The 13,256-nt window shown below is 39.6% G+C and overlaps 1 protein-coding gene across 1 annotated transcript in view; it reads left to right on the top strand.

Annotated features, from left to right (window-relative positions):
- The window catches only part of si:ch73-63e15.2 (protein strawberry notch homolog 2), a 62,535-nt gene extending 49,685 nt beyond the window's left edge, over window positions 1-12,850 (top strand). The window contains exons 22-33 of the mRNA XM_044044381.1: window positions 1,704-1,816; window positions 3,171-3,242; window positions 3,352-3,460; window positions 3,550-3,621; window positions 3,749-3,892; window positions 4,239-4,333; window positions 5,533-5,625; window positions 6,393-6,524; window positions 6,958-7,034; window positions 7,194-7,384; window positions 8,239-9,059; window positions 9,153-12,850. Of these exons, the coding sequence (XP_043900316.1) occupies window positions 1,704-1,816; window positions 3,171-3,242; window positions 3,352-3,460; window positions 3,550-3,621; window positions 3,749-3,892; window positions 4,239-4,333; window positions 5,533-5,625; window positions 6,393-6,524; window positions 6,958-7,034; window positions 7,194-7,384; window positions 8,239-9,059; window positions 9,153-9,602 (2,369 nt within the window). The 3' untranslated portion in view covers window positions 9,603-12,850. The remainder of the gene's footprint in view (window positions 1-1,703; window positions 1,817-3,170; window positions 3,243-3,351; window positions 3,461-3,549; window positions 3,622-3,748; window positions 3,893-4,238; window positions 4,334-5,532; window positions 5,626-6,392; window positions 6,525-6,957; window positions 7,035-7,193; window positions 7,385-8,238; window positions 9,060-9,152) is intronic.
- Window positions 12,851-13,256: the final 406 nt, after the last annotated feature.

Raw genomic sequence — 13,256 nt, 5'->3', positions numbered from 1 at the left:
TGTACACACTTTATAAATACACACCCTAAAGTTGATTTCCTCGAAATAGAAAAAAGCAAATGGTTTTAAAAATTTGCTTTGACTTGGATGTTTTTTGGTAGTTGATGAAGAACATTAATAACAGTGTGAAAACCGTGAGCTAAATTAACAAACTCTGAAAAAATCTACTTTATACCGTGAGAAGAAGCCAGAACACCACCTATAAATAACAATGCACTCATGGGGGAACACATGCTAATTCCACAGCATGTGAAAGGCCTTGGTCCAACCAGGATTCAAAACAAGGAACCTTCTTGCTCTGAGCTGCCATGGCCCCGGGGAAAATTAGCGTTCATCAATTCCTGTAATTGCTGACAAGCCAGTATAAGTAGTGTAGTTAGTTTACAAGCAAACGAAAAATGAAGGAAAAAGAAATGAATGTACGAGAACCAGGAAATCCAACTGTACTGATGACCATTATTTACCGGAATGAGATCAATGCCTCATTCCCTGTGGTTGTGAGCAGACAAACAGGATTAATTACTCAAAAAGGTGTCATTCAACATATTAAAGTTTGCTGGCAAAGGTTTCATTAATAACCCCCGAACACAATTTTCTCTTCTGCATAAGAAACCTCAGTGTAGTCCCTCTTACTAGGATCAAGCCTTAGTTTTCCTTCTTTGAGCAAAACAACTTTTATCTTGGAGATGTCATAGTTATTAGAATTTTCTGAACATTTCATCGCCTTGAGCAACTCTTTTTACAAGAAAGCCACATGAATACAGCTCCACATTTCTCTGGTATTCGATGATTAGTTGACTTTTTTTTGCACTTCATGTTAAAGTGAAGCCAGTAATTTTTAATAATCTTGAACATATGCTGTAACAATACTAACATTTGGATTATGAGAGTGTGTTATTACAAACATGAACTAAACAGATTAGCTACAGAACCTGGTTTGTGCCCAGGGTGTCAAAGGAGGTCGAGGTGAAAACCTTTTCTTAATTTTATTGCTGACATTACTTTGTTTCAATAAGCCTCCAAGAAACATTTTACAATATTCTACTTACAATTCACTGCTGTGTAATATGTCTCTACAAGTGTATCTTTGCTGCTGGTAAGTCTGTTTCATCTGTTTCATATAAAATGCAACCAAGATGAGCTGCTGTTAAAATGATTTTCAAATCACATAATATGTAGCTCGTGTGTATTTTCAAGCCTTAATAAATATTGTCTGGTTTGTGAATATTTTCAGGCACTCCATCTGATTTCGATCTTGAGATAAGACCACAAATATGATGATCCCAGAGTGTTTGCCTCTACTGTGGCAGCCATAGCCAAGTTTGCTTTATTTATTTCACACTTCTCATAGTAACATAAATCGTGTTGTTTCGTTGTAGTGCTGTATACAGCAATTACTGCCTCACTGTTGCTCTTTCTCTCTCTCGCTTACACATACAAACACATCGTGCACAAACAGTAATCCCGCAGCATTGGTGGTCCTGTGGGCCACCAAAACAGCCATAAAGTTTTCACCATCTTGAGCTGGTAGAAAGAACTCGGCTTTCTGCTGCAGTAAATGCAGCATGACTACACTTTTGCTGCCGATTGGATCAAATCCTGTGGGGATTTCTGACTTGTGAAATTATGAACATCCATTTTAAGGAAACAAGGACATTATTACTATCTTCTCGTCATGTTTTGTCATACTTTGTCATTCTCAGGTCGCACCCATCGGTCCAATCAGGTGACGGCACCAGAGTACATCTTCCTTATCTCAGAGTTGGCCGGGGAGAGACGTTTTGCCTCCATTGTGGCAAAGAGACTAGAAAGCCTGGTAAACTTACATATTTGCTTCATTTGTGTGTTTGGGTGCATGTTGCTTTTCCTCTTTTTGTTTTGCACATTTTTTAAACGCATGTTTTCTTTGTTTGTGTCTTGGGAAAACGATCTGTGTCATCTTTTGGTCTCAGTGAGAAGAATTTTCCGCTGTAAACAGAGGGGATCTGTATTTTATGTTTGTTGATTGTTGGGCTCAATATTGCCATTTGCAACTTCACCCTGCCGTCACCCGCTGTCCTTCCTGTCTCCCTCGGTATTCCCTCCTCCAGAAACCCTCTATAAAGTCTCTTTATTGTCGGTTTACTTGAAGTTTCATCAAATATTTTTCCACAAACCTCAAGAGATTCTGGGCCTTTCCCTTATTGAGCTCCACAATGGAAAACTGAATAAGCAAAAAAAAAAAAAAAAAAAGGGCAAAAGAGCTTTCCTGGATAATTTAAAAGTCCTTGGTCATTTTCCACAATTATCAATGCATTTCAGCGCAAGCAGTCATTTATTTCCATAGTGACACAGCATGACAGTTCTTTTGGGAAGAGGGCAAGGAGGGTGTGAGGGGATGGCGGTTCCAGGAAGTCATTCCTGTATTTGCCAGATGCGTTCGGTAAATCTGCATCAAGGAAAGGTCACATCTCGTCCACTTGTCTGCCCAAACCCGATACAACAACACAAATACACGGAGAGAGAGAAAGAGACACACTCACACGTACTGCAACTAGATAGCTGAATACCTTTGTCACAGGCTGACTTCAAATCAGCAGTGAAGTCATATTTGGCAAAGGCAAACCTTTGTTATAGAATCTGAAGGCATTCTTCTGTGTGGCAGGGACCGCAGCCAGCTACAAGGCCAGCCTGCTGCTGACTTGGCTAAATTTTCCCTCATCTCCATCACACATTTCCTGAAATCTATCAAGTACAGAAAAATCTCCAGATTTCATTTTCACCAAATAACATTAATAGCATTCTTGCTCTATATTTTAGGAAATCTATTTGGGTTTTTAATTTTGGACCACACAGAAGAAGATAATCTGAAATGTAACTGATCATGAAACTTGATTTACAATTGGAATTATGCAGATTAGGTAATCTTGTCCTAGTTTATGCAACATAATAAATACACACATGTGAAGTAACTCAAAATGTATGACAGCTTATGTTATTGTAATCCATTTATCAATACTTGTTAGGTTGGTATTCACTCATGCTTTATCCGAGCATTGAGGTCTGGATGTTTCATTACACTGACCAATTCAGATTCACGTATCTGTATTAGTGTGATGATCTTGGAAGAGCTGTTACGATTCCAACTGCTATGACTATAATAATAGTTGTTATTATTATTCTCTTTGTAGGGTGCATTAACACATGGAGACAGAAGAGCCACTGAATCCAGAGATCTGAGCAAGTACAATTTCGAAAACAAGGTAAGAAATAATATTCTGAACCCAGTATTATCTTACGTCTTGACATATGTCCTTTTTAGTAGTACAGTGTCTTTTAATAATACTAATTCTAATTTCCCTTTTCTTGCAGTATGGTACCAAGGCTCTGGATAAGATCACCAAAGCAATCCTTGGTCACATAGAAAACAAGGTGCCCCCTCCCAAAGGCTACCCAGGGGGTGAAGCCATCTTCTTCAGAGGTACTGCATGTTCAGCATCTGTGAACAGAGAACATTTTCTGTGATTGAGCCTTGAAAAAAACAAACATGTTTTTCTGTATTTCATTCAGACATGAAACACGGAATGATGGACGTGGGCATCTTTTGTAGGGAATCTCGCTTTGGGATCAGTACTGAGAAAGGTATCCAAAATCATGCAGGCAAATTTCATTTCGGTATACTAGTGATGATCACGACCAAGGCCACTCAAAGGCCCAGGCCACACAAAATGAGTCTAACAACTTTTGTGTGCTGTTTTTTTTACCTCAGATTGCAGCATCACCAAGTTCCTAAATCGTATCCTGGGCCTGGAGGTCCACAAGCAGAACTATCTCTTCCAGTACTTCACTGATAACTTCGACTACCTAATCGAGAAAGACAAGAAGGAGGGCAAATACGACATGGGAATCTTAGGTACGCAAAGTTACTCAAAGTTTAAGGCTTTACTGGTAGAAGCAATCTGTTACAACCACAAACATAAAAAAATAAAAAACACATTGAGGAAATCTGTTACCACTTTAAAATGCCTTTTTAATAATTAGTACATACTGTATTTTACAACTACACTTGCTAAATTATGAAATTAATTATATCAGAACTGTTTGTAGAACACAGACGACGAGATCGCTGCTGCTTTCTTCACACAGTGTATGTCTGTCAACACATGGAATCGTAAATTTGATTGTAATTGCCTCTTGTGGATTGATCCTCTAGCATGGGTAATTATTTTGGATTGCCTGTTCTTTTGTGTCTCTGACAGACCTTGCCCCTGGTAACGATGAGATCTATGAGGAGAAGCAGGAATCTTTCCTGACAGTTGGAAACCCCCAGGATGGACAGGTTGTTCTCTATAAGGTAGGCACGGCAGGACTTCATCCTCAGAGCTTTCATTTAAACATTTTATTTATAGGCATTACTTGCCCCTCTGGACTCCTACAGCTGTTGTTTAAGGGCCAGTTCATACCACATTCTGTGTTTGCAGAGAGATGCTACACATTCCGGCTTGCATGTTCATACTCAAACGAGGAAAACATTTATTAAAATGAATTAGCTGGTGCCTAGCATTATTCAACAGGATTTTCTTGCTTCCAGTGTATTTTGCCAAGTGTCCTTCCTGTTTTCAATGTGTAGCTCTTTTCCCAAGGTTTTGTTTTTTTTTGTTGGAGTTGGACCTAGATCCACATTCAGAGAAAATGGACAGAAATGTGCAGAAATAACACCAAATGACTCTGGGTTTAATAGCGGTTTGAACAGGGTTAGGTTATGCTGACTGGAGTTTTATCAGTACAAGACGCACTGTTATTGCGGTCAATGTTCTACAATTTCCACTATCGTCACAGAGCCATATCTACTGATCAGCACAGGCATAATACATCGTCAAAATGTGAATGTCTTTGTCTGGTAAAAGATGCCTTGTTGTGTGTACAGACATAGCATTAGCATTATCAATCAAAAGTGCATTTAGAAGGACACTCGATGTCCAAAAACTGTAAAAGTTTTTATTTTCCCAGCAGACCAAAGAATAATAGTTCCTTCTCAATGGTAGCAAAGCTGTTTTCTTAGTGACTATAAATTCAATATGATTTTCTTTACAAAGCTTCAACTTTACACACTTTTTGGTTACATAAGTTACCAGGGCTTATGTAACCAAAAAGTGTGTAAAACTTGCTCACTCTCAGGCAGCTTGAATATTGATGTCTGTAGTCAAATTTGTGTTTCTTTTCCAGCAGTAAGACTGTGATCATACAGGATTAACCCAGGGCTGAGGTGCCTATGTAGACATTTGTTGTAGGTGGGAGCGGGATAATTACTACTATCTTCTGCTCTTAGCTGTCATCTGCAGGCTAATCTACATTTTGACATTTCAAAGCTGGCAGCAGAGCAGCCAGGATTGGTTTAGCATGTTGAGTATTTGCCTCAGTCTATGTACAAGTAACTATATGTTGTTAATTATTTGTTAGATTTCTGTTTGGCTTTAAGGATACCGGTGTAGGGTTGTTTGCACACTTAGCCCCTCCTCCTACTCAAGTCTCTCTCTGTTTTTGCACATGTAGATCAGTGTGGACAGAGGAATGCCCTGGGATGAGGCCTACAACAGGTCACTGAAGCTCAGCGGTCCTGATGAGGGATTCTACCTGTCCCAGAAGGTTAGTCCATGTCAGAGTAAATAAAGTAACCTCACAGATTAAGAGTAATGTGACCTGTCATCTGAATGCTTAATGCACATTTTCCATAGCTGCTTTAATATTTCCTTAGATATATTACTCTTGAAACATTTAAAACATTTTTTAATTAAATGCATGTTCTTTATACTTCCCGCACATTTGGTCCTGTTTCAAAGAGGTGTCATGGTACACACCTGATCTGTGACCACCTCTAACTACAATACTGTTTGTATGTTTATATATTAATCATGAATTCTGAAACTCTGTATAAAAGTGCAAATTGCACAATTTCCTTTCACTTCTAAGTGCAATAAAAACTCTGGCAATGTGTAATTTATTTCTCTTAAAAGGTCTGTGTGTAATACAAAAGCACTTAAGCACCAGATACTCTAACATTTAGTCCCCTAAGCAGTTTGAGATGTTTTATATCTCTGTCTCTTGGTTTGCCTTGCTGCATCACATATTATATTTTGCTAGTATTTTGTCTTTGTCAGTTGAGCACAGTCTATTTTGTTTGTCCTTATTTGTTGTTATTGTCATTTCTGTTTTCTTCTTGTGTATTCACTTGTGTGTTTAGTTTTATTCCATGAAGCTGCTTAGGGACGACAAATGTAAATTTGCCAGTGGCTATAATCTGGCATATTGATGTTGATGTTCATTAATTTGCAATACGTAAAATAAGTAAATAAATCAACTGAAAGGGTTTTCTTTTTGTACATATTCACTGTGTGTGTGCTGCTTCTCCACAGCTGCGAGGTAACAACCCATGTGTGCTGCTGGCTGAGCAAGGAAGAGGCAAAAACTTAATTGTCTTTAAGCCCAACATTGGGAAGCAGACCCATCCTGAGAGCCTGGACAAACTCCTCCAACGTTACCGGAAGGTAATGGTCCAATGATTTCTTCATCAACCATATGTACAGTTTAAAATGTCAGTATATCTGAGGGGAAAACATCTCAACTGCAGGAAAGGTTTGAAAGGAAAAGACTGCGCTTTTTCAATCTGCTTAAATTATTTGGTCTGTAGTCATCATTTTATGATTTCGAATATGGAATTTGCTGCCACCAGGTGGTCATTGATAGGCACTGGTCCAGATGGTTTTGAACTAAACAGTAAGGGCAATATTAAACAACTGTGATCATAAATGACCATTTGACACCATTTTCTTCTTTGATATAATGAAGTTTCACATCGGTCAGTGTTGAAATTAGATAAACCTTTTGATATGAAGCAAAAGTTCATCATCAAAGTTTATATTTTGGTAAGGCTGCTCAGCAGAGATCTTAGCTCATTTCTGTGTACATTGTCTTTTCCAGGTGACTCCAGAGGAAGCCAGAGACAACTGGGAGAACCAATTCACATTCTCGTTCAAGAAATGCAGCCATGCCAACTGGTAAGCAGGACGCTACCCTGTCCCCTTTGGATTAATTGACTCACTAGATGCTACACTGCAGGCTGATATTATCAAGATTCAGTCAGGGTGGTTTCAAAATCACATTTGCAGTATATATTGCAATGTATATATTTTTTGTCTTCTTTTCATTCTCCATAGGAACGGGAAGTGTAAGAAAATTGAGGAAGGCCAGGAGTGTCTGCAGGGCATGCGTCTGCGTCAGTACCACATGTTGTGTGGTGCTCTGCTGCGTGTGTGGAAGCGTGTGTCTGACGTGGTGTCTGACATCACCAGCTCCAGCATCCTGCAGATCGTTCGCCTCAGAACAAAGCAGCACAACAAGCAAGTCGGTGAGTACCTCTCCCCTGCCTGATGTTGCATTGTGACTCGACTACATAGATGGTACTGTAAGAGTGCAGAGTGAAAAATGTCAATTTGAATTTACAAATAAGTAGTTTCAGTGGCAGGATAGGTTGGTAAGTGCCTACACATGTTTATGACATATTGAGGAAATGAAACCGATGCTCACTTCCCTCATTTGTCTCTGCTGATCTCCTCAATGAGCACCAAAGTAACACCATATTTTAACTTTGATAAAAGTAGACCCAAAGCACTGATATGCACTGCAGGTTAACATCTATGAAACTCATCAGTGAGGGGACACCAGGTAGATAGTAAAAAAAACTATAAATATAAATGTCCCCATTTGAAACTTTTTATTATGGCATGATTCTCCACAATTTGATGTGAATTGATTCATTACAACGCATAATAAATCCATCCATTTTAATATTTTGTATTTTAGTGCTTCAGCTACATCATTCCAACCTGATAAGTAATGTTATTCAACAGTAAGGGGCAGAATAAACATTAAATCTTGTGATACATTTTTACACCCCTGAAATACACTAGGAGATATTATATTACACATTTGAGCAGTGTGAATATCCAATAATAAACCTTTTAAATTGTTTCATACCTCAACACAGGTAACGACAACAGTAGTAAACAATCTAGTATTTATGGTGTGTGCTGAGTTAGGCCTAAAAGGATTTTGTGTGATGATGGGAAATTAGGTTTTTCTACAATTTAATTTATTGTTATTATTAATATCATTAATATTATTATTGTAATTATTATTATCATTATTATTATTATTATATGCACTGATAACTGACCTGACCACACCCCTCTGCTTTCCAAGGCATCAAGATCCCAGAGAACTGCGTGGCCCGTGTGCGTGAGGAGCTTCTGCTCATGGACGAGGAGGTGAAGAGGAGAAGGAAAGAGAAAGAGCAGCAGGCGGTGGAGCAGCGACTCGCTGAGGACCGCATGCGTAAAATGGAGCAGGAGAACAAGCACCTGCTGGCAAATCTGTTCAGCCAGAAACCCATGCTGAACCAGTCTCTTGCTCAGTCGCTCGCACAGAGCCAGATCCTCAAACTGAAACTGAACCAAAATGCTTTGTCAAGGACTCAAACTGGTAGCTTCTCGCAGCTACCGAGAATGCCAGGCCAAACCCAACCTTCACAGCCATCACCCTCCCAGAACTTAGCCCTGGTGCCCTTACAGAGAAACCCCAGCCAAACCCAGCAACGGACCCAGCAACTGAACACCTGGCACAACAATTCCACCACCGCCTCTACCACCAACCAGGGTTCCCTCGCCAATGCAGTCAGCCTCAACTCAAATTTCTCTCAGTTTTACCCCCAGTCTTTCCTTTCCTCTTTTCCTCAGTTAAAGAACCCATCACTTCCACTCCACCAGATGTTGTCACCCAGCTTGTCCTCCAAGAACTCCCTGAACGAGATCTTGGACCTGACTGTCAGCTCACCTTCCCCCTCCCCAGACAGCACGGAGGGCAGGCTGGGTCTGGGTGAATTGGCAGGACATGCAGCCGCATTCGGAGATGACTTTAATCTGGAGTCTCTGATTTCCCAGAATGCACCGAATGCCCAGCCCGCTGCACAAATTCAGCAGCCCCTTTTGCTACAACAGCAGCAGCAGCAGCAGCAGCGTCTCCAGGCTTCACAGCAGCAGCAGCAGCAGCAACATCTCCAGGCTTCACAGCAGCAGCAGCAGCAGCAGCAGCAACATCTCCAGGCTTCACAGCAGCAGCAGCAGCAGCAGCAGAATCACAACCTGCTGGCCAATAATCACCAAAACCTATTAGATTTATTTGACCTGTCTTTGTCGCCACAGATGCCCACACAAAAAGCTAGCCCTTCACCCTCCTCCTCCTCCTCCTGTTCCTCTTCCACATCCTCCGCCTCTTCTATGTCAAACAACCTTGTTCCTCATGTCTCCGCTGTCCTCCCGCCCACATCCTCCCTTATCCCGACATCGTCTTCCTCCTCACTCTTCTCCAACCCGCCCTCCTCCTCTTCTCTGTTTGCCGGCTCTCCCCCCTGCTTTTCTCCCTCCTTTCTCCTCCCCCAGTCAGACTCTCTGTCCTTACCCAACGGCCACTGCAGTTCCAGCCTCCTCGACGTCCGTGAGGCCCTGAACAGCATGCTACAAGCTGGACCGGACCGCAAATCTGTCATTCAATACAGGCAACAAGAGTAAAAGCTTAGAAACAGCTACAGGTCAGACTCTTTTCCTTTAGGTGTTTTTTCTCTTTTAAAGCAGATTGCGTCTTGTTTGCTGCTGTCTACGATTGCACCCTCGGACCTACACCCTCTCCCCTCAGGGCCTATAGTCACGTCACTGCCTGTCCTGCGCTCTGCTCACCCTTCTCTCTCTCTCTCTCGTCACCCGTAGCATTCACCTGTTTGAGGCTGTCAAGGTGATGACGAGCTCGATCAATACCAGATTTCAACACCAAAGTGTGTCCCCTCCTCAGTGAAAGGCAGCTGTTAAAAGAAAAGTATGTGATATCTGTATTCTATTGAACATAGGAGCTGTCCAAACAAAAGCTCAAACAAGCCTCCCACTGCTGGGTTTTTTACGAGGTATGATCGGTGAAGAAGCTGGAAGCTCTGAATGCCTTTCAACACGTGAACACAACATCTTTAGACTTTGCTTTACTGTTACCTCGCGTCATGGCCATTTGTCTTGTCTAAATCAAGGCTGTATGCAAGGCTTAGTTTGGGTGAAACAAAGGATGGTGTTGAAGTGGAAGGGCGGGGAATAAATAAAAAGAAAAAAATACGTTAAATCTGTTAGCTGATTAGCCATGAAATGCCTCAGTTTTCTTTCTTTCTTCTACAAGCTCCCTCGTGTTTCTCTCCCTGCTTTATGGACACTAGTGTGAGGAAAAAGGGAGAGGAAGAGCTGTCTCTTGTTGCAAACAGTGCCTTTGGAGAAATCTATAAATGCAGTCTAGAAATCCATGTAGCCTGATGTATAGATTTGTATTTTGTATTTGGTTTTCTTTTTAATTTAATATAGTGTATTACTATTTAACTTTTATCCCTCTTTAGTCAGTCATTCATCGTTTTGTGTTACACTATGCTGGTGGTGGGTTTCAGGAAGGAGCCTCCATTGAGCCTGTATTTGCTTCTATTATGGTCTGTGGAGCTGTGGCACTGTGTCAGGAGGTCACTATGGCACAAACTGTCGAGCAGCAGGATGAAAAATTGTTTTAAAAAACAACAACTTATTATTACCCTTTTTTTAATTTTAAGCTGACAAAAACTTTTACCAATATAACTCCTGGTTTGATTTGACTTTGAATTTCTCAGGAAAGTCTCAAGTGTTGTGCTGGGTTGTGTTTGTGTGTCCTGAAAATGAGTTAGTCTCAGTCTTTAAACACAGTGGATGATTAAGAATTTGTTCTCTAGAAGTATTTTTTTTTTTTTTTGTTTAAATAACAGAAGCCTCACATTGACAGAAATTCCGTTCACGTATGCCCCAACACTGGGTTTAAGAAGAGTTTAGATTCTAAAATGAATTTTCCATTTCAGGCATGTGTTCACGTGTAGACATACGATGTTCACCATCTATAATAGTCCATGTTTTAGAAAAAAAAAGAAAAAAAAACCCTGTGAGATTTGGCCGTCTCTGAGTGAAAACCATGCATGTTGTTGACAAAATGGTGGCATAAGTTGAAGTGATCAAAGAGCAATAAAACCACATTCTTCTGCAAGTGTGATGGAACAGAAAAGTACTGTTAGAGCTCAACAGGCAAAGCTTTACTGCTACATTTACATGGTATGAATCTCGCCATTTCTATTGTGCTTCAAAGTCTTTCAGTTAATCACATTCTGAAACGCATACAAACCTTTGTATAGTAAGTTTTCACGGGATGAGCGCAATGCGCTCTTGATGTTTTAGTCATCGTTATTATAAAAGTTATTGTTATTTATATTTAAGGGAAATTTAGATTTTAGATATGTTATCCTGCTTATTAGAATAGTTATCCTAATGTTTGGTCAGGGACGTTTGTAGTTGTCAAGATTACTATAAAAAAACAAATTCTATTATAACCTGCCACCAAATAAGATTGCACTGTTCTGTACTGCTGTACAGTGTATGGATTTATTTCAGTTTTGCTGTTTTGTTTTTTCCACCAGTAAAATTGTTTCTCCGACTTGTCGGCCTCAGTCGGGCCCTCAGGTCGCAGAGAGATACCAAAGTATTCCACGGACACCGCGTAAGTTACTGGCTCTAAGATATCAGACCTTTTTATCAATCTCAGGAAGAAACCTACAAGACGTGTACCAGTGGGGCGCTACCATAAATATATCATTTCCCCGAATAACAGTGGTGAAACTAACCAATAAATGTGCTGTTTTTTTCTTAACTTTTGTGCTGTGACTCTTGCTGTATTTATGTTTTAGACTTAATGTGATGGGTTTTTGTCGTTTTGTCCTTGTGAAAATGTCAGTGATTCTAAATGTTTATGCCTTCTTAGGGCAAAGATCAAAGGCGGTTTCTTTTTTTTAAGGAACATTATTCTTTCTGTGGACGTTTTATTTTCATTTGAACTTCTCATAATAACTTCTGGCAGGCTGTACACAGAATTGTTGGGACATTTGAATTCCTGTAAAAGCCGACTGGTTGATTTGCACCCAGGTTCTACTGAACGGTGCGATTGTCCGTCGAAGCCTTTACTCCCTCAGTGTAACAGATGGTTTAGTTTAACTCACTCACAGCATCTCTTCACAATACTTCCAATTCTTTTTAATCTGCAACATCCTAAAATAGCTTGCTCTCCTCATACCTTGTTGATTATGCTTTTAATTTTCCTCATCAGGCACATTCCGAGACACCCGTCTGAAAAAGATCTGCCTTTGATTCACACAATTAAAGCTTTATGCATTTGAGGGATGTGGACCGTATTTAGGAAGAAAAAGCTTCTTTCTTTTTTTTCTACAATTCATTAGTATAGTTGGGCCTTTTTTCATGTTGTTATCATTTTTGCACTAAGAATGGCATAATCAAGTTACTGTTCTCTTGTTGGTTATGATTGAGCGTCGCAAGCTTGTTGTTTTTCTGATCTTTGATGGATTGCTCTGTGTATACTGTAACCATCTCTCGTTTCTTCACCATTTGCATATTATATAAATGTTATTACTCAAATAATTTATTGCTAACAACAAAAAAAATGAAACAAAAAACATGCTACTGATTGTATGTATTTTTAAACAAAGCCTATTTTTTCTGTACAAAAAGAAACTGTGTTCAGCACTTTTATTCTGGGTTGTGCTTTTGTTTTCTATATATTTATAATTTAGATCCAAATGTATATATTGTAAAATTTGTGCCTTTCGACTAATTCTTTAAAAAGGTTTTCTACACATTAAAGGAAGGACTATATGAAATTGCAATCTTAACTTTGTAAACAAATAAAAACTTGAAGATTGCTGAAACGGAGTCTCATTTTTTCATAAGTTGTGTTACATTATTAGTAGCTTTGCAATAGTTTCAACATTTACAACTGCAGTTTCTAGTTACTTTGCAGATTAAGATTTGCAGATGTGATGCAGCATCTGTCACATGCACAGTAATGTGGTGTTGGAGCTGGAGCCAGTCTCAGTAAAGTGTCACAGGGCCGACAACCATTCACACATACTGCAAACTCCATATAGAAAAGTCACTACTTAAATAGTACAATACTGAAAAGGGTTATTCTGCTGAATAATACTTAACAGATATTATATTATCTCTACACTTTCATTTACTTTGAAGCAGAGTTACTCTTACTTTAATTAATCAACCTTTTATTTTCTGGGTCTTGTATATAATTATTTCTTCTTCTGTGTTCTGGAACCAAAC

This window comes from Solea senegalensis, linkage group LG14, assembly GCF_019176455.1.
Source record: "Solea senegalensis isolate Sse05_10M linkage group LG14, IFAPA_SoseM_1, whole genome shotgun sequence".
Lineage (NCBI taxonomy): Eukaryota > Metazoa > Chordata > Actinopteri > Pleuronectiformes > Soleidae > Solea > Solea senegalensis.
This window is presented reverse-complemented; position numbering and strand designations above follow the sequence as displayed.